Source organism: Triticum aestivum, chromosome 4B (assembly GCF_018294505.1).
Source record: "Triticum aestivum cultivar Chinese Spring chromosome 4B, IWGSC CS RefSeq v2.1, whole genome shotgun sequence".
In the NCBI taxonomy this organism is placed as follows: domain Eukaryota; kingdom Viridiplantae; phylum Streptophyta; class Magnoliopsida; order Poales; family Poaceae; genus Triticum; species Triticum aestivum.
The window spans coordinates 642,909,084-642,928,942 of NC_057804.1; the positions used below are offsets into that span (position 1 = coordinate 642,909,084).

General features: G+C 41.1%; 1 protein-coding gene across 2 annotated transcripts in view; it reads right to left on the reverse strand.

Moving 5' to 3' along the window:
• Nucleotides 1–19,859, reverse strand: part of LOC123093804 (callose synthase 9) — a 36,954-nt gene that overhangs the window by 686 nt on the left and 16,409 nt on the right. For both annotated transcript variants that reach the window (XM_044515858.1, XM_044515857.1), the window contains 23 exons: nt 15,796–15,893; nt 15,610–15,700; nt 15,350–15,510; nt 12,800–12,909; nt 12,327–12,461; nt 12,151–12,219; nt 11,889–12,063; nt 11,635–11,749; nt 11,158–11,277; nt 10,057–10,172; nt 9,884–9,967; nt 9,669–9,781; nt 8,825–8,877; nt 4,661–4,837; nt 3,738–3,785; nt 2,994–3,152; nt 2,591–2,704; nt 2,396–2,484; nt 2,161–2,319; nt 1,957–2,059; nt 1,377–1,496; nt 611–661; nt 337–519 (listed from right to left, as the gene is read on the reverse strand). In XM_044515858.1, the coding sequence (XP_044371793.1) occupies nt 337–519; nt 611–661; nt 1,377–1,496; nt 1,957–2,059; nt 2,161–2,319; nt 2,396–2,484; nt 2,591–2,704; nt 2,994–3,152; nt 3,738–3,785; nt 4,661–4,837; nt 8,825–8,877; nt 9,669–9,781; nt 9,884–9,967; nt 10,057–10,172; nt 11,158–11,277; nt 11,635–11,749; nt 11,889–12,063; nt 12,151–12,219; nt 12,327–12,461; nt 12,800–12,909; nt 15,350–15,510; nt 15,610–15,700; nt 15,796–15,893 (2,643 nt within the window). The remainder of the gene's footprint in view (nt 1–336; nt 520–610; nt 662–1,376; nt 1,497–1,956; nt 2,060–2,160; nt 2,320–2,395; nt 2,485–2,590; nt 2,705–2,993; nt 3,153–3,737; nt 3,786–4,660; nt 4,838–8,824; nt 8,878–9,668; nt 9,782–9,883; nt 9,968–10,056; nt 10,173–11,157; nt 11,278–11,634; nt 11,750–11,888; nt 12,064–12,150; nt 12,220–12,326; nt 12,462–12,799; nt 12,910–15,349; nt 15,511–15,609; nt 15,701–15,795; nt 15,894–19,859) is intronic.

Genomic DNA, 19,859 nt, shown 5'->3' on the forward strand with positions numbered 1-19,859 from the left:
AGTTGTTTTCTTGAGATAAAAATCTAGATGGTGCTTGAACAGTTGTATGGTAGTAAAGACATCCCCGCCTGTCGAGCTAACAATCGAAAATGAACATGAACACCATTCTGTTACTATGCAAAGGTAAACCACATGGAAGACTTGACTAATAGGAGTATCATCTGTGTCATCATTCTATAAATCCTTTCATTAGCTACGCAACATTAGCAGATCCACTACCAAGTTTTAAGTTGCGTAATAACCAACCAGCCTTTATTATCCAGTGTTGTTTTGAACAATGGCACAGTTTCCGAAATGCGGCATTTCATGGTACCAAAGTTGTCACATGAAACTCACCGAAAGAATTCCCCATCCAGTAGGCACATATGCTAGGATGGAAGCAAGTACATCTACAACAGTGAGGTGTGTCCTCGCAATTGCCACAACCAAACCTGCCAAAACCACTAACAGTGCAATGCTTTTGACCAGACGCAGGAGCAACTGGAAATGAACCATGGCCTTGGGGTTTAAACTAAATACCTGCAGATTAATATAGAAAGCAACACAGGTGAACACTGCGATCAGTAAAAAAAAGTATGGCTGTTAAACATTACATCGCGAATACACATACCATTAGGAGGACAAAAAGCCCTCCAAGCACAGCCCATGATACCCAATATACCTGCAGTGCCAAGACATGATATTACTATTCTAGTATTCTTTTCTTTTTGATAAAGTAGGCCAACAAATACATGCAATTGATTCGTCCCCAACTGTTCCCCAGAAAATGCAATGAAGACACACATCACAACACTATGATTAACAAAAGGAACAACTGATACATCGGTAAGCTTAAATAAACATTACTATAACAAATAAAAGATCCATTCAAGGAATAGTAGAACCAGACATGGTGTTGTGATGTTTTCAAGCAGTTAAGACGACCAAAACTAGCAAAAGAATGGCAATGCTTAACATTCAATCCAAGATCAGTTTTATGCGGTATCGGAATTGCACCTGTGTATGTGTCGTGGGTGTGTTCAGGTTACAGAAAAACAGATTAGTGTTTTGAGTTACCACTGTTAAATTAAGTAAATAGTAACCATTTTTAACATGGTCTTCCTTCAAAACATATAAGAAATGAAAGAAAATATTTTTGTAATCTTTTAAAGTCCAAGTGGAAGATCAGACAATCAACGGTATATACAAATATAGGCTTTGCCTTAGTAAGTGCTTAAAGAAACTGCAGTATCTTTGGAACATAAAATTCCACATTCATTTGTCACAGAATTCCACATTCCACATTCATTTGTCATTAAGTAAAATTCCACATTCATTTGTCATTAAGTAAATTCCACATTCCACATTCATTTATCAGGGCTGGAACACAAACATACCGATAATGCTGTATTTTCTTGGCTTGCTTTCATGTGGTAAACAACTCCATACTGGAAAATAAAAAATCTTAAACTAAGTATAGTTTCCATTATCCTCCCGCGGAAGGTGTGAATATGTGCCTGAAAAGGAAATGTTTGGAAATGAATTATTTTCAACACCTTGGTCCTCAACAAAATTCAGTATTTTCTTTAATTGCGTCCTTTTCAAAGAAAATAATCGCGGAAAGAGCACGAGTAATGACATAATCAGTGTAGAGGTGGTGCCAAAACAGAGCAGGAAAAGTATGCAACATTTGGCAGAGTAGTAGGCAAGACAAAAGATAAAGTGAGCTTATTGAAACCTTTGATACATCTATGTAAGAATTCAAAAGCATAAATGACAATGCTGCTTCAAAGAAATATGTCAATATGTTCTCATGACATTATCAGGCTACAGCAGGATATTTGTAAAAGAAGATCAGTTTTGTGACAATGTTGAACTTCAAAAACAATTCAGGTGCTGACACAAATAACACAGCAGATAGATGTCATAACAGATCATTTGAGACTGGGGAGGCTAGTGAAAGCAACATTGAATTACCAGTTCTTCATCCCACCAAGCTTCCCAGCTTTCTTCTCCTTTAACCCCAATACCACCTCGGTAAAAAAGCCAGTTTGTCCAGTCTCTGAAATCCTCGACGACCCTGATAGAGCGAGAGAGAAGGGGTGGCACAGGGTTTATCTTTGTCCTGACAGTTTACAGTGATTGGCCGGAATAAACATACATGGAATGCTTAGGGCTTACTTTTGCCATTCAAATCCAGACGGGTTGAACACGTATGGAGCAAAAAGCCAAGAAAGAGCCATAAACCAGCTACTTATGGAAAGTAAGATATAGCCAATTGCTCCATTGTTGTTAAAACCATAAGCTAGAAAGATAACCAACAGAAGTGCAACCTCCAGCCTACAAAACGGAACAAGAATTTTTGGCTTGGATATAATACTGAAAATCATAAAAGTAACATCAAGTGACAACATACCCTTTCACAAAATGGCTTCGGGAATAAAGACGGTAATTCTCAGCAAACTTAATATGCCGTACCACAAAACCCCTACCAGTTGCTCTATACTGGTAATAAATAAGAAAAACAAGATCAGTATAGTGTAAAATTCTCAACAACAGAAAAATGTACTGTGAAATTAAGAAGACGAGCATTACTTCCAGAAAGCCCTACCTTTGCACCTCCATGCAGTATTGTGCGGCCAAAATAGTGAGTCCTTGTTCCAAGAGAGAACGTGAAAAATACAGAGCATAGTTGGAACTGCATGGTAATGAAGCTGACAAAAGCCTGCATCCACACAATCACATGTAAGGATTCATAACCGGTTGCTCTCTAGGGAAACTTTTACAAAGTAGTGGCCATTCGTGAACCAAGCTAACAAATAGTGTGAAGGTTCCACATAACACACTAGAAAGATAAGCTCATCTCAAAAACGAATAAATTAAAACCATACTGGAATAGAAGGAACATAACTTAATTTAAACTCAAAATATTCTTTTCAGAGTAGACATGAATAGAGATATGATAAATAGAGATATGATAATAGACCCAGAAGTCTGCAAGGGAAGGGAAATACCGTTAGGACACCTTCTTCCAGGATGAAACCTAGAATCATAGGAATTGCAGTAAACACACCAATCTGGAAAAGAAACTGGGTGTTCAGAGCCACACTCAGTGCTTTATTTCCCTGTATATCCGCCCTATTTTGAATTGATTCTCCAACACCAGATAAAGCCTACAATACAACCAAAAATGCGTCAGAACAAAAAATCCAAAACATGACAAAGAAAAGACTGAAGAAATTACAGATGCAAAGGTATTTTTGACACATAAACTGTTACATACCATTATAATAACAAGTGAAGAAGTTTCTCTTGAAAACAGGTACTCCCTCCGTCCCACAATGCAAGACGTTTTTGCAAGCTAAAGCATTGTGGGACGGAGGGAGTAGTATTTAAATGCAATGCAAAGCTTAAGAAGTTTGCATTCACTATAACTTTGTGTTAACTTTATGTCCCAAAAGTAACATGTACTGGCAGCCGCATGAGCCAAACAAAAGTGCTTATGCTGTCACCCAACACTTATGTTACATGAAAAGTAGTGGAGAGAAAGAATAGCCGAGACATAATTCAAGCGATATGTGCGGCCTAGAAGTCTGGAACAGCAGTAACTAGTGGCATAAATAAGCATGACAAAAGGCGCAGGAAACAAGTAGGTTTGACAATTACATGCAAGTAGATTGACAGGTAAAAAACAAGCTGCCTGAGATTCTTGCACAGAGATCTTACAGCAAAAAAGGAGAATGGGTATTGAATCATACCAGATAGGTTTTACCATAAAGAAATATGTACACCGTCAGTACAGTTAGCTGCAAAAAAAAAATTAAAGATTGGTGACTCTTTAAGGACAAAAGAAGAAAAGGGGCACAACAGCGGAATTCTCAAGGTCAACAGGCAGCATCGTCCATTTATACAATTAGTTCTATCAACGTGACTTGCAATAACACAAATCCCACAGATACAGGTATAGCTCTTATAATGCACAAAACATGAGCTTGCACAAGAAAAATGTATTAGTTGGGAGTTTAAAATAAGAATAATATTTGAACATAAAAGATTCGTTTGAATGATACTCCCTCCGTCCCATAATATAAGAGCGTTTTTGGCACTACACTAGTGTCAAAAACACTCTTATATTATGGGACAGAGGGAGTAATACATAGTAGATTCACAGAAAGCAACAAAAATAATATAGGATCATAGTGAGCATTTGGAAACAGAACACAAAATGGTTAATAGAACAATAGTAACTGTCATAGCAATGGCTGAAGATCCATACAAAACAATACTCTGTTCATAAATAGAGACCTGTTGGGCCTTGACAGTCACCAATATGCAACGTCGACCATCAGTTTTCATACGAATATGCTACTCCCTCTGATCCATATTACTTGTTACTCAAACGGATGTATTTAGCACTGAAATACGTCTAGATACATCCGTTTGAGCTACAAGTAATATAAATCGAGGGAGAACTGCAATATTATGACAAACACTTTTCTCGAAAAAACTAAATAGTAGTATGAGTTTCACATGGCCAAACTACTTTTTTTTTCATATTTATGAGTCGAGGTAAGAGATGTTTGACTGCACGCATTCTAGGACATTGTCTATTTACAAACAGGATAGTAGAAAACGCCGCTGCCAGAAAAAACATGACATGTCGTATCAGATATAGAATTACCATAGTACAGAAGTAAAACCCAACAGTAGTCACATAGAAGGATAACATCCTGAAAAAGTCAAAAAGCTGCCCAAGTCTGTATATATCTCTGCTAAGAACTTGTTCGCCGTTTCCTCCCGCAACTTTTCCTTCAAATAGTGCGATCTGATTAAGCCCAACATCTCTTCCTTTACCAACCTACAGAATATGTCAAACATCCATACAATGTTCAAAAGGCAGTAGTGCAGCCGAAGTTATATGCTACAGTCGCTAAGAGTGGAGATCACTGTGGGAAGAGAGAATCACACCGAGGGCATCAGTATGTTTGTTTAACTATAAAATTGCTGGTAAATATAATTAAGTGGTAGAGGCCAACTATATTGCTCTCTGAGTAACACAAAGTAAGCAAGGTTTAAAGCTGGCAGCTCAAAAGTGGAATCACTCAAGGCCAAACATATTTGGAATATTAAGACGAAGAAAAAATGGCATCCATCAAAAATTCAAAATACTGGAACACTTGAGTTGCTTACTTCCCCTTAACACACCGGAAAGTTGGCTAGTAATGACCAAATAGAAGTAATCTACCTAGCACAACTGAATGCCTTCGACCAAGAGTTCATATATTCTCTAAGTTAGCAGAAACTGCAATGTAGTCACATAGTCTCCATCTAAAGTTTTGTACAAGGCATGCAGTGGATTCAGTTCTGTTATCAAGTCTATCCTTGCGGAGTTCTGTAGAACAGTTTTGTCCAATATAGGAATACAGATGCGAGGAGTAAATTAAAAAAGATTACTTGTTTAGAAAGATTCACAACTCTGCCTATGTTGTCTCAACATAGCCAGTCCCAAGCCCGGGTAAAGGAGGAGGGTTGTGATATAGGCTTGGCGAGCCAACATAAAACTCAGCCACTCTTATGGAGATGAAACCCAAAAGATTTTCGTTGGGGCGTAACCCTCTCAGCGACGTGCAACATCGGAACCCGGGTGTGGTGGAAAATGGGCAAGGGCTGGGCCGGCAACCCCCTGGTAGCGTGCCGTATCTTGATCCGGATACGGCGGCAAGTGAGCGAGGATCGGGTCGTCGCATCCTTAGTGGCGCGTTACATCGGCGCCCGGATGTAGTGGAAAATGAGCAAGGGTCTTTGCATTTGACTCGACGAGCGCGAAGGGTAAGGGAGCTAGCCGAGCCTAGGAGGATTCGCTTAGGTAGCTGGAATGTAGGGTCTCTGACAGGGAAGAGCTTCGGGAGCTAGTTGATGCAGCGGTAAGGAGAAGTGTTGATATCCTTTGCGTCCAAGAAACCAAATGGAGGGGACAGAAGGCGAAGGAGGTGGAGGATACCAGCTTCAAGCTGTGGTACACGGGGACGGCTGCAAACAGAAATGGCGTAGGCATCTTGATCAACAAGAGCCTCAAGTATGGAGTGTAGACGTCAAGAGATGTGGGGACCGAATTATCCTGGTCAAGCTGGTAGTTGGGGACTTAGTTCTCAATGATATCAGCGCGTATGCCCCGCAAGTAGGCCACAATGAGAACACCAAGAGGGAGTTCTGGGAAGGCCTGGAAGACATGGTTAGGAGTATACCGATTGGCGAGAAGCTCTTCATAAGAGGAGACCTCAGTGGCCACGTAGGCACATCTAACACAGGTTTTGAAGGGGCGCATGGGGGCTTTGGCTATGGCATCAGGAATCAAGAAGGAGAAGATGTCTTAAGCTTTGCTCTAGCCTACGACATGATTGTAGCTAACACCCTCCTTAGAAAGAGAGAATCACACCTCGTGACTTTTAGTAGTGGCCAACACTCTAGCCAGATTGATTTCATCCTCTCGAAAAGAGAAGATAGGCGTGCGCGCCTAGACTGTAAGGTGATACCTAGAGAGTGTTGTGCCTCAGCATAAGCTGGTGGTTGCTGACTTCCGCTTTCGGATTCGTGTCCAGCAGGATAAGTGTGCCAAAGTGGTGAAGCTCAAGGGGGAGGTAGCTCAGGCGTTCAAGGAGAGGGTCATTAAGGAGGGCCCTTGGGAGGAAGGAGGGGATGCGGACAATGTGTGGATGAAGATGGCGACTTGCATTCGTAAGGTGGCCTCGGAGGAGTTGGAGTGTCCAGGGGAAGGAGAAGCGAAGATAAGGTTACCTGGTGGTGGATTAAAGAGAAGAAAGATTGCTTCAGACGTCTATACCTGGATAGGAGTGCAGACAACATAGAGAAGTACAAGATGGCGAAGAAGGCTGCAAAGCGAGCTGTCAGTGAAGCAAGGGGTCGGGCATATGAGGACCTCTACCAACGGTTAGGCACGAAGGAAGGCAAAAGGGACATCTATAAGATGGCCAAGATCTGAGAGAGGAAGACAAGGGATATTGGTCAAGTCAAATGCATCAAGGACGGAGCAGGCCAACTCTTGGTGAAGAACGAGGAGATTAAGCATAGATGGCGGGAGTACTTCGACAAGCTATTCAATGGGGAGAATGAGAGTTTTACCATTGAACTGGACGACTCCTTTGATGAGACCAGCATGCGTTTTGTGCGGAGAATCCAGGAGTCTGAGGTCAAGGAGGCTTTAAAAAGGATGAAAGGAGGCAAGGCGATGGGCCCTAATTGTATCCCCATTGAGGTGTGGAAAGGCCTCGAGGACATAGCGATAGTCTGAGGTCAAGGAGGCTAACCAAGCTTTTCAACCTCATTTTTCGGGCAAACAAGATGCCAGAGTATATTAGTACCAATCTTCAAGAACAAGGGGGACGTTCAGAGTTGTACTAATTACCGTGGAATTAAGCTGATGAGCCATACAATGAAGCTATGGGAGAGAGTCATTGAGCACCGCTTAAGAAGAATGACAAGCGTGACCAAAAATCAGTTTGGTTTCATCCCTGGAGGTCGACCATGGAAGCCATTTCCTTGGTACGACAACTTATGGAGAAATACAGGGAGCAAAAGGACTTGCATATGGTGTTCATTGACTTGGAGAAGGCCTATGATAAGATACCGAGGAATGTCATGTGGTGGGCCTTGGAGAAACACAAAGTCCCAACAAAGTACAGTACCCTCATCAAGGACATGTACCATAATGTTGTGACAAGTGTTCGAACAAGTGATGTCGACACTGATGACTTCCCGATTAAGATAGGACTACATCAGGGGTCAGCTTTGAGCCCTTATCTTTTTGCCTTGGTGATGGATGAGGTCACAAGGGATATACAAGGAGATATCCCATGGTGTATGCTCCTTGCGGATGATGTGGTGCTAGTTGACGATAGTCAGACGGGGTTAAATTGGAAGTTATGAAGACAAACCTTGGAATCGAAAGGGTTTAGGCTTAGTAGAACTAAAACCGAGTACATGATGTGTGGTTTCAATACTACTAGGTGTGAGGATGAGGTTAGCCTTGATGGGCAGGTGGTGCCTCGGAAGATACACCTTTCGATATTTGGGGTCAATGCTGCAAGAGGATGAGGGTATTGATGAAGATGTGAACCATCGAATCAAAGTTGGATGGATGAAGTGGCGCCAAGCTTCTGGCATTCTCTGTGACAAGAGAGTGCCACAAAAGCTAAAAGGCAAGTTCTACAGGACGGCTGTTCGACCTGCAATGTTGTATGGCGATGAGTGTTGGCCGACTAAAAGGCAACATGTTCAACAGCTAGGTGTGGCAAAAATGCGTATGTTGAGATGGATGTGTGGCCACACGAGGAAGGATAGAGTCCGGAATGATGACATATGAGATAGAGTTGAGATAGCAGCAATTGAAGAGAAGCTTGTCCAACATCGTCTGAGATGGTTTGGGCATATTCAGCGCAGACCTCCAGAAGCTCCAGTGCATAGCGGACGGCTAAAGCGTGCGGAGAATGTCAAAAGAGGTCGGGGTAGATCGAATTTGACATGGAAGGAGTCCGTTAAGAGAGACCTGAAGGATTGGAGTATCACCAAAGAACTAGCTATGGACAGGGTGCGTGGAAGCTTGCTATTCATGTGTCAGAGCCATGAGTTAGTCGCGAGATCTTATGGGTTTCACCTCTAGCCTACCCCAACTTGTTTAGGACTAAAGGCTTTTTTGTTGTTGTTGTTGTTTAGAAAGATTCATAGTCCACAAACAAAGAAAGCTTAAGGTTTCCGTTGACTGAAACACCTGATCAGCACCTGATCAGCAGGTACACTAAAACAATTACAAATTGATGAAAAACAAGACCTGAATATACTCATGGTGAGTTATGTTCCCTTGACGCAGAGTAGAGTTAAACCCTGCAATTCAAAGATGGTGCGCCAGTAAGAAGATACGACTCCACGAGTGTAATATATTATCGGCTAACTAGCTAATGATAAGCGCTATAGCAGAAACAAAGAAAAATATCGCACATATATGGAAACAGTAAGAATGATACCATGAACAATTGAACATGCTGATTGTATACGAAAGAGATACCGTCCAACTAAAACATGAGAAAATACACAAGACTAAAATATGGTGTTCACAGATCTGCACGAGGCTTCTACTTGTTTCTTGAGAATACGGTTGCATATAGCATTACATTACAAAATGGCATTGCAACATATAATTATTAACTTGCTCATTTCCTCAAAATTCCTTTAGATGAATAACCGGACTTTAAGGCTAACAAAGCAAAAGTACTGTTAGTGTTTTGTTAAACAAACATGAAAATTGCAAGATATTTCGTATGCTTTCCACTTTTCTGGATCAGCAAACAGTATATAATATCAAAATGCGTAGAGCATAAAAAAAATATGTATATAGTTGACTCTGAAGTGAAGAATTTCTTTCCCTTATGAAGAGCAACACAGAATGGTAATCAGTTGGGATGTAGAGACAAAACATAACCTAATGTATACTACTATGCTTCTGAGATGAGAAACAGATATAGTTTCCAATGAACTATGTAAATATGGTGAGCTGTGTACCATCATGTTCTTAACTCAGAAAATAGTAGGCAACCACAGAACAAATTAATACTAGAAAAGTAAAGAATAATACACAAACACCAAGAGACAAAGCAGAAAAGGGTATTTAATCTTACCTGCAAATATATCCTCACTGATATTGATGATACGGGACGCCTTACTGATGCCACCCCTCGTAATATGAAATATTCTATCAAACACGTCTGGGTGACCATAATGCATTCTCACTCTGCAAAAATAATTATTATGTAAATGCACTTACTTCAGTGGATTAGAAAATAATTCTAAGATACTTCAGTCCATTAGAAAATTATTATGTAAATGCACTTACTTCAGTGGATTAGAAAGAACGCGCTGTCCTAATGTCACGAAACTAGTTTCCTGATTTGACATAAACGAAGCGAGGGAGGAAACACTACACAAGAGAAAATGTTATTTTGACTGGGTTTACTAATGGAGTAAACCAGGAAAAAAATACACAACCAAAGTATACTGAAATATCACCTTCCAGTGAAGACATGTTCTCTAACACCAAGGATTGAAGGCTTGAACTTGCCATGATTTTGAGAGAATTCCTCAAGCAGATTTCTCATTTTTAGTGCCTCCTCGAAATAGTTATCCTTCAATTGAAAAAACAACTCAGCAATGATAAACAAAACATTTGATACAGTATTGCAGATTTGCAGTGGATCATTAGTCAAATCCTCAAACAGAAACAATATACATAACAGATTGAATAGAGAAACTATGCATGGAATACAGAACTACCGAATGTGTAAGAAATGAACACACAAGAAAAAATGTACGTGGGAAAGTGAAGAAGGTGTAGCAAATAAATACATTTTGTAACAGTTAGTACTAGATAGCTGCCTCTACGACTGTAAAACCTTCTCTAAGTTCATAGAGAACTTTCTATTCCCTTGCAAAACAAAGAAACTGTATGTCCTAGAATGTTTAACTGTGCAGAGTTTGGATTAAAATGACACTAATTAAGGCAGGATCGAAAAGGCAATGTGTATTGATAGGGCGGGCTTGAACAGTAACCTCTCCTATCTGCCTGATTTACGAGGAAGAGAAGATATTTGGCATGCTCTGTTTGGGTGCCGGCGGGTGAGGAATATTTGGAGAAGGTGGGGTCTCAAAGACAGGATCGAAAAGGCAGCGATTATTGATAGGGTGGGATCTGCTATTTTGGATTTACTTATTAGTTGTGTTGATGCTTACGGTATGTATATGCAGCATGTTTATGGCCGTCCTTATCGCTGTGGGGTGCTGGTATAACTTGTGTGAGAGAAGGCAGCAGGATAATAATGAAGGTATAATTGCCTGAATGATGCGCTCTCGATTCAGACTTTGCCTCTGAATTACTGTCAGGCCAGAAGCACTGTTAGTAATTGCGACAAAAACAACAGATTTAATTGCTAAAGCTAAATGTCGATGCCTCGCTGTCATCCCTCCAGGCATGTGGACGGAGAATCTGCCTATTTTCTGTTTTGCCTCAGATATGGATGAATTTGAAATAAAGCTAGCCAGTAGCCATGAAATCTTTCCCTAAAAAAATGACAGTAAATAACTCAAGAAAGAAGCATGAAGATAGCTAGATACCTGATTCATATCAATGGTTTGTACAGCATTTCCGCGAGTGAAAATGACAGCATGGTTTTGATTTTCAGGTTTACCCTCCCCAAGCTTTGGATTGCCGGGCAATTTAACAGAATAAATTTCCTGTAACAGGAAGTTTAGTTTGGTCAGAATGAACACATTGCTCATATAACAAAACACAATATTGAAGTTCACAGTTGAAGATTTAGTGCTGCTTGTAAGGATATGAGAACTGCGATAATAGTATCAGAATGAACAATCAATGTACTTACTGTGACGGTCTACCCCACAGTTTTCTGCACAAATTTTGTACTTAATGTACCAAAACAATATAAAAGAACTAACGTCGTAGGCAGTAAAGGCATGATCAGGGAAAACAACGGCTGAAACCCAAGCCAACTTCTATTGAACACCCCTCAAGAAAATCGATAAGAGCAATCAACCTTTAGACAGGAAGAAAGACATCCAAAACTAAACTACCTTGTCCTTTCCATGGATGTCAGCTTTAACAAGCTTTGAGTAATACTCAGTGCTAGGCTTTCCATTCTTAACGCTCTCAACAACATCGATGTATGCAATTCTGAGAGCTTCATTCCTGAAAAACAAAGAAAAATCAGAGATGGTGCACTGGTGTAGCGCAATATAATACGCACAAAAAGAAAAGAGCTAATCAGCTCCTTCACTGATTCTAAAAAGAGAAGCATCACTCATTTAGCATGAGATATAAAGAGCACCTTTGCATCAGAAGGGCTATATCTGCAGCTTCTGGCTTCCCTTCTCCTTTCTGCACTCCGTAGATTTGGCAGGTAACCACATACGTAAATTTCAAATCAGCCTGTGCACGTGCTTCAGGGGAGTACTCAAAATGTGTGTCAGCCAGACCAGTCATATCAAATGCAGATTCGAGATCTGGACAAGAAAAACATCAGAAAAGGATGTTACATGCATTCAGTTAAGTGAAGAATTTATGTCTGAAAAGGAACCTAGTAGACATACCTTCAGAATGCATTCTCTCCAAATAAGTTTGCAACATAAGGGCCTTCCTGTAGTACATCATCCCACGAACTGCAGAGAAACATAGTTACAGAATATAGATCCATGCATAGGAAGAGTACTACAAAAGGAATGCACACAGAGAAGAATCAACATATAAGTTCCAAAAGATAGCAAACCTGTTCGCGCTAATGTCTGCCCACGGTAAGATGCCCATAGCCGAAGTTCTAGTATGTCATTCGCACTGCTAAAAAGTTCAGTGTCTGCTGCATTTTCATCCCTGTTGATGCGAGTAAGGAAGTTCTTCCATTCATCTGTATACAGAAGTTAACCGCATAAGGTTTGGACTAGGAATTCCCATGATAACAAAGAAAATTGCATTCTCAACAACTAAGACGGGAATGAAATAAGCTCAGTTGTATAGCATTAGTATTGATGAGAGTATACTGCTAGGTCGAGTTGTCCATGTTTAGAAGTGACCAATTGGTAAAAACAAGTGGGGCATCAGATCTACTCGAATATAGAAAAAGATCTCTTTGAAGGAACATGGTTTGAATGAGGAAACAAGGGGATCTCTCAAACCAATTCATCAGAAGCTGACCACCTTTTACATAAGTGTCACCAAATTTCAGCATGGTAAGAAAGAACAAACCTGGATAAATCTTCTGAAGATAAAACAGTGTAGATATACCATCTTCATTTTTCTTTTGGAGTTCGGCGATGCTATAAAGCACAGTCTCAGAGTAATATGGAGTAAATACGCTGCAAAAGAACATGGCAATGTCAGAGGCAGATACAGCAAGTGCAACTGAATGGGTAAAAAAAGGAAGACCGAAGTTCGTACGCACACTTGGTCTGGAAACTATACCATTCGAGTATATAATTCTCAACTCATAGTTTCAGCAAACTCAAAGTTGAGAATTATATACTTGAATGGTATAGTTTCAAATACAAAAATATGAATGGTTTGGTTCTAGTACTGTCAAATACGCTGCCTACTACACATCAAGGAATATGGTTATGTTACAGCGTTGCAGACTGGGTGTTATACCAATTCATAGACAAATATGTAACAAGAGCCTTCCTAGGGCCGAGTATCGTAGTAACTGTAGGATATTCAGATGTGTACCAAAACCACTAAATTGTACATAGATGCTGTTTAGCAGGACCCTGCTAAAAATGCTATAGCCCGCCATTTAAAACTATGGTCATCACTCATCAATAGATTACAAAAGAAACCACATTAGCTCTATCAACCACTACAAATTATTTACAAAATGTTTACAAGGAAATAAGACATGTACTCCCTCCGTCCCAAAATAAGTGACTCAACTTTGTACTAGCTTTAGTAAAATTATAATAAAATTATACATAATTAGGGTAAAAAACATATATAATGTACTTTGCTATGCTACAGTAATGATTTAATGAGTTATAGTTTATGTATTACTTAATCAAACCACCAAGAATATGGAATCATACACTTGTAATACGAAGTTTTGTTAGTCTACATACTCCCTCTGTAAACTAATATAAGAGCGTTTAGATCACTACTTTAGTATTCTAAACGCTCTTATATTAGTTTAGGAGGGAGTACTATTTGTACTACAAAGGCATGGCATGAACAAGAATAACTAAACAAACTAGCGGGTTTTTTAACAAAACCACATATTTCCGATATGTCACCCAGTATGACATCTGGTATGCCAAAGTCGAACCAGTATGAACTCAATATCCACTAACAGAGATAATACTTTGCTTATCCTTGTACACATTAGTGGATATACTAATAAAAATACATAAGAACATATACTGCTCCTGCCCCTCAGGTGCTTCCATACCAAAATAAGGTGCAAATGGTCATGAAATATTTGAAAACTAATCATCAAGAATCCGGAAAAAATGATCATTAATGTGGCGAACATTAGGAAAAACAAAAAAAGGAAACAAAATCCCACTTTAGTTTTTCTTTATTCCTTGCAGTCAGAATTTGTTTCTCTTTAGTTTCTCCATTTGAAGGGGAGCCTTGGCGCAGTGGTAAAGCTGCTGCCTTGTGACCATGAGGTCACGGGTCACGGGTTCAAGTCCTGGAAACAGCCTCTTATAGAAATGTAGGGAAAGGCTGCGTACTATAGACCCAAAGTGGTCGGACCCTTCCCCGGACCCAGCGCAAGCGGGAGCTACATGCACCGGGCTGCCCTTTTTTTTAGTTTCTCCATTTGTATATAAGATTGCCTTCCAAATTTAGTGGCAGGGTAGATACATTTTTTTGTCAAATTTTTGAAATATTTTTATGCCAAGTGCACCATGTTTGCAGAGGGGGCTGTAGAGGACAGCCGCATGCCAACAACTTTAGGGGAGAAAAGGACAGGGCACTACAGATAAGAATGACTGGGACAAGAGAACAGGAGATTGCAGATGAGAATGACTTTATTGGTTGCTTTTGCTTAATTCCAAATAGTATGTGCCAGCCTATTATATAGACCTCAAGCATATACTTATATAGTAGTATCTTATCTTATTTCTTTTTTGCGCAAAAAAAAGGCATCTTCTCATTTAGTACAGAGGTAAGTTCGGTATACAAGAGCTTGAGGCCGTGTGGCAAACAAAAAACAAACTCACAACACACACATAAAACCTAATCTCATAACAGGATGCTTATATTTATCAGGTGGAGCTCTACCCAAAGCTAGGGTCGGCTGAGCCATTGCTTCACACATGAATAGGAGCAGTAGAAAACTGATGACCACTGCATGTGCTCTCAGTTTTCCAAAACAAAGTACAGTTTTGGTCAGTGTCCGATTAACATCAGCTGATTCTAGATTCTTATTAAATTACTTATGGGAGAATGGGCCGCCAATTCTCCCCACTAAGATTTGTAGCAACATGTGCAACACATAGTACCTCAGTGTATCATTATTCTTGCCTTTTTTTTCAACTAAACATCCTATTATTATAGGAAATGCTGAAAACCAAAGGGCAGTTGGTTTTAACCAGTTTCTAGTGATAATCAGCTCGTTCTTGCTATGTTATGGGGCAACCTTAACTTGCAGAATTAATTATATTGAAGTTTAAAAGGTGGAAAAAGGCAGTTTGCAGCTGTTACTGTGATTAGAACCTGCGGAGAGTGGAATCAGGTGCAATGGCAGTACTGCTTAAACAGTCAATGGAACAAAGCAGAAAAGAACTAAAGAAGCCTCACCTAAAGGAAAGCATTTCTGAAACAGGCCTTGCAACAGGCATTTGCATGAACAGAGAGTTCGTGAAGAACTGCAGTCTCCGGCTGGCTTCCAGGTTTTTAGGAACATTTGCAGCTGATTCCTTGATGGTCAGAAGTGAATGCAATCGTTTGATCATGTCCTTCTGCATTCCATTATATCAAGATATATTTATTAAATAATAGCTATAAAGAAATGAAAGCTAACAGGAAAATATCGACAAAACAAGATCACACGACAATACCAATCCAGGTTCATTTGGCCACTTGAGATTACTGAAGAGGCGGCCTTCAGCTCTTGCTCTATTTATCTGACTCCAATCGTCAATGTTAGCACTAACATTCATAAGCAAAGGGGATTAGAAATGAAATGGCACAACAGTATACAGATCTGACTAAAAGGTTAGAACATTATAGACAAGATAGCAGACCTCAAATCAACAAAAAGCACTTCATGATGAACAACTTCGTATAGATCTTGAATAGCATTAACTGCCCCCTTCTTCATATCAGCAGATTCCGTTTCTTTCTGCAAAACATCATTTCAACAGTTATATAAACTAGTAAACTATTCTAAATACCAAACTACAAAGAGTACATGTTAGGAGTGGGAATTAAAATGTTCGATCCGGTTTGGAAAAAGATTTGTATCGTACTTGACTACTTTCACCAAAGTCTTGAACACCCTTGAACAAAACCAGATAATCCACTTCAACTTCTAAAACTCGAGCGAATAAGTAGCAGTGCTATGACATGTGGAACCAAACTAGCGCAGATGCAGCAGAAAAACATTCTGTGGGAAGTTCGACATGTACTCTCCTTTGCTGCTGCAAATCCATCTCCAGTCTCCATCCAAAGCCATAATCATGTTGTCTAAGATAGTGGTGGCATTCAGCAGCGACGACAGACAAAGATAAACTCATCTGCGAATGGGACAACCCTGGCGGAGGTAAAGAATATGGATGAAGCTGGGTTGCCAATCGAAGGCTGACAAGGAGACGAGTTGGGAAGGCATCAAGCGGAGGTGAAGTAAGTGAATTACAGTTGGACAGGCTGATTGATATGATGCCAAGTAATGGTGGTGGTCAGAAACTACAGTGATTATACGGGACGTGATGTATTTGAGCACGAGCTCAAATGAGCTCGGGTGAACAGTAACCCCAAAAACAATTTGAAAATAATTCAAAAAATTCTGATGTTTTTTGGGTGCAAACATTGACAAAAGTTCTCAATGCTCACAAAATAACATTCGTGGAAGTCACAGCAAAACAAAAACAAAATTGATGCTCCAAAAATGTTATTTCCAAAAACATTTTGGAGTACTGATTTTGTTTGTTTTGCCACGACTTGTACGAATGTCATTTTTGGATGAAATTTTGCAAGCACTGAGAATTTTTGTCAATGTTTCCACCCATAAAAATTCAGAATTTTTTGAAATGTTTTTCATTTTTTTTCGATTTTACTGTTCATCCCGAGACCAAATGAGCTCAGGAGCAGAACATGACTTTCATGATTATACTTTAGTTACTACTGATGTCGAATGTTTCTTGCTGAGAAGAGTTAGCTCATTAGCAAATTTATATAAATAATTAATGCATGGCAACGATTAAGAACTAGGGCTTTTTTGTCAGAAAAGGCCAGCATTGCTCCATGATTTATAACATATGATTTCACCGAAAGTGCTATATGAACAATAAATTTCAAAAAATAATTAAAAACATGAAAAAAATGGTAAGAAACATTTATGTTTTTTTACACGCGTGCAAATTTTCGCGATGGAATCGCATTTGTTTAGGTGTGGACAAAAAAAAGTGCTCCAGAATGCTTCCAGAAACACGTTTTGGAGCATCGCTTTTGGTTTTCTTTTCCCACACCTCCACGAATGTGATTTATCGCCAAACTTTGCACGCGTATAGAAAAAACATCAAAGCTCCTTGCCAAAGAAAAAATCAGATTTTTTTATTTTTTACTGAATTGACTGTTCACTCAAGCTGATGTGAGCAGCCTTTCTCACAAACCAAAGACTCGAAATTACTGCATTATGTGGTTTTTCATGAATCAGTTGCCAAGTAACTCAATCCTTATATCTGTCTCACAAAAGATGTGTAAGAAAAGTTTTCTTCCAAATGCTAATAACATAACACTGCCAACAAACTCACACCGTTGGTCTAGTCCTAGATAGCAACAGCACTGTAATGGACTTGCCTAAACGAATATAGACAGCACACTCCAGTTTATATCTTACAGGTGGTAGATAACTAGCCTCTTTATGCATTCATAAAAAATGTTTTTACTTGCAGATGTTTGAATTAAAGGACTTAGATCCCATTTCACTCCAAAGCCAACATGTCAGAAGTGGCCCAAATGGACATGCTAGTGTTCCAAGTCATGGCTATACAAGGAAGTGCAAAAACTGGAAATGTTTATAAGACTTGTCACTGCCAATTAAAGGACATGCACACCATACTTAATATAATAAGAAAATACAGCCAACACTCGCAGCCACAGGGGCAGATCAAAATGGTGTAGGGAATGCTAGGAGGTTTCAGCACAGCTTTTACAGTACCAGCGACATCTGGCTTGAGTAGATGGCGCTCTGGCTATAAAATACAGGATTTCTAAAGAGAATCTAGTTCTAGCAAATGGTACAGATTGGATTTCAGCCATGAATAAGGTGATCTTCCGACAAATACGGCTATACAAGCCATGTAACTGAAAAGGGAATGCTAGGAGGTTTCAGTCAAGCGCCTGCCAGCACAAAAAACACCCGGGACAGACAGGTCACTGCTGAATTTCTGCAACCTCAACCAGGCCCTCCTCATCCTACTGCCAAACATGCTGATGCGTGCCAATTGAGCGACTTCCGCCCGATAAGCTTGATCCATCTCGTGGCCAAGCTCTTCGCCAAAATGTTATAGCTGCGCCTTGCCCCCAAGCTCGACAACCTGGTCAGCCATAACCAAAACGTGTTCATCACCAGGTGAAGACTCCACGACAACTTCGTCCTCGTCAAGCAATCGCTCAGGTTGCTGCATCAGCTTGGAGCCCCGAGGATTATGCTCAAGCTTCCATATCTTGGACATTCCTCTTTGACATTTTGCGCCAATATGGTGGATTGGCTCGCCATTCTCCTCTCGACGGCCAGCACTCGCGTACTGCTCAACGGTGAGCCGGGCCCGCTGATTTGGCTCCGTCGCAGGCTTCGCCAAAGCGATCCCCTGTCCCCGCAGCTCTTCGTGTTTGCCGTCAACACCCTTGATCGACTTGTGAAACGCGCCCACAACCTCAGCATCTTGCAGCAGCTGCACCCACGGCTTGTGATCCCGATGATATCGATGTATGCCGATGATGTGGTGCTGTTCTGCTACCCCACGCAGAACGATGCCGTTGCCGCCGCCAAAGAGATTCTCAGCCTATTTGGTGAGGCCTCCGGCCTCAAAGGTCAACTTCGCCAACAGCTCAGCTACTCTTCTACACGGCGACCCTGAGGTAACCACGCCGATTATTACCCAGCTAGGATGCCCCATCATGGAGCTGTCTATCACCTACTTTGGCACTCCATTGACCACGCGCCACCCCACTACCGCCCAGCTGCAGCCCCTTGTTGACAGGGTTGCTAGCCGACTCCCAGCTTGGAAGGCTTGGCTGATGAACAAAACCGGACGTCTGGCCTTGGTCAAATCAGTCCTTAGCGCGATCCCAGTTCACCAGCTCCTGGCGTTTGCGCCCCCAAAGAAAACCCTGAAGCAACTCGAGAATATTCAGCGAGGATTTCTTTGGGCTGGACGCGCCGTGGCCAGCGATGGGCATGTCATGTGAACTAGCGCCATGTCTGCCGCCCTCTCTCGCATGGTGGCCTGCGGGTACAGGATCTGGAACGCGCTTCGGCTACGCTGGCTTTGGTTCTCTCGCGCAGACACTGAGCGCGCATGGCAAGGGCTTGACATACAATTCTCAGCCAAGAAGCGCACACTTTTCTTCACATCGACAACCATGTCTGTCGGGAACGACGCGACTGCTTTCTTCTGGTAGGATTGATGGCTCAATGGACGGTCTGTTAACAAAACCATGCCGATGTTCTACCAATGCATCCCCAAGAGGCGTCGCAAGATCAGAACGGCGGCCGATGCCCTACAAGGCAATACCTGGGCACAACATACACGGGGTCCTTCGCATACATTAGATCGGCCAATACTTGCAGCTATGGCAGGCTGTGCAGCACACCACTCTATCCAATGAGCCAGATCAATTGCTCTCGAAGTGGTCTGCCAATGGCGCTTATTCTAACAAGTCCTGCTACTTGGCCACCTTCCATAGATCCACACTTTGCTACTCCTGGAAGCTCATCTGGAATAGTTGGACGCCCCCGCGGGTCAAATTCTTCCACTGGCTGGCCAACTCCATGGCTGCTGGACCGCTGATAGGCTTGCTCGCCGTGGACTGCAGCACACTCCCCCCCCCCCCCCCCCCCCGCTGCCTCCTATGTGACCAAGCC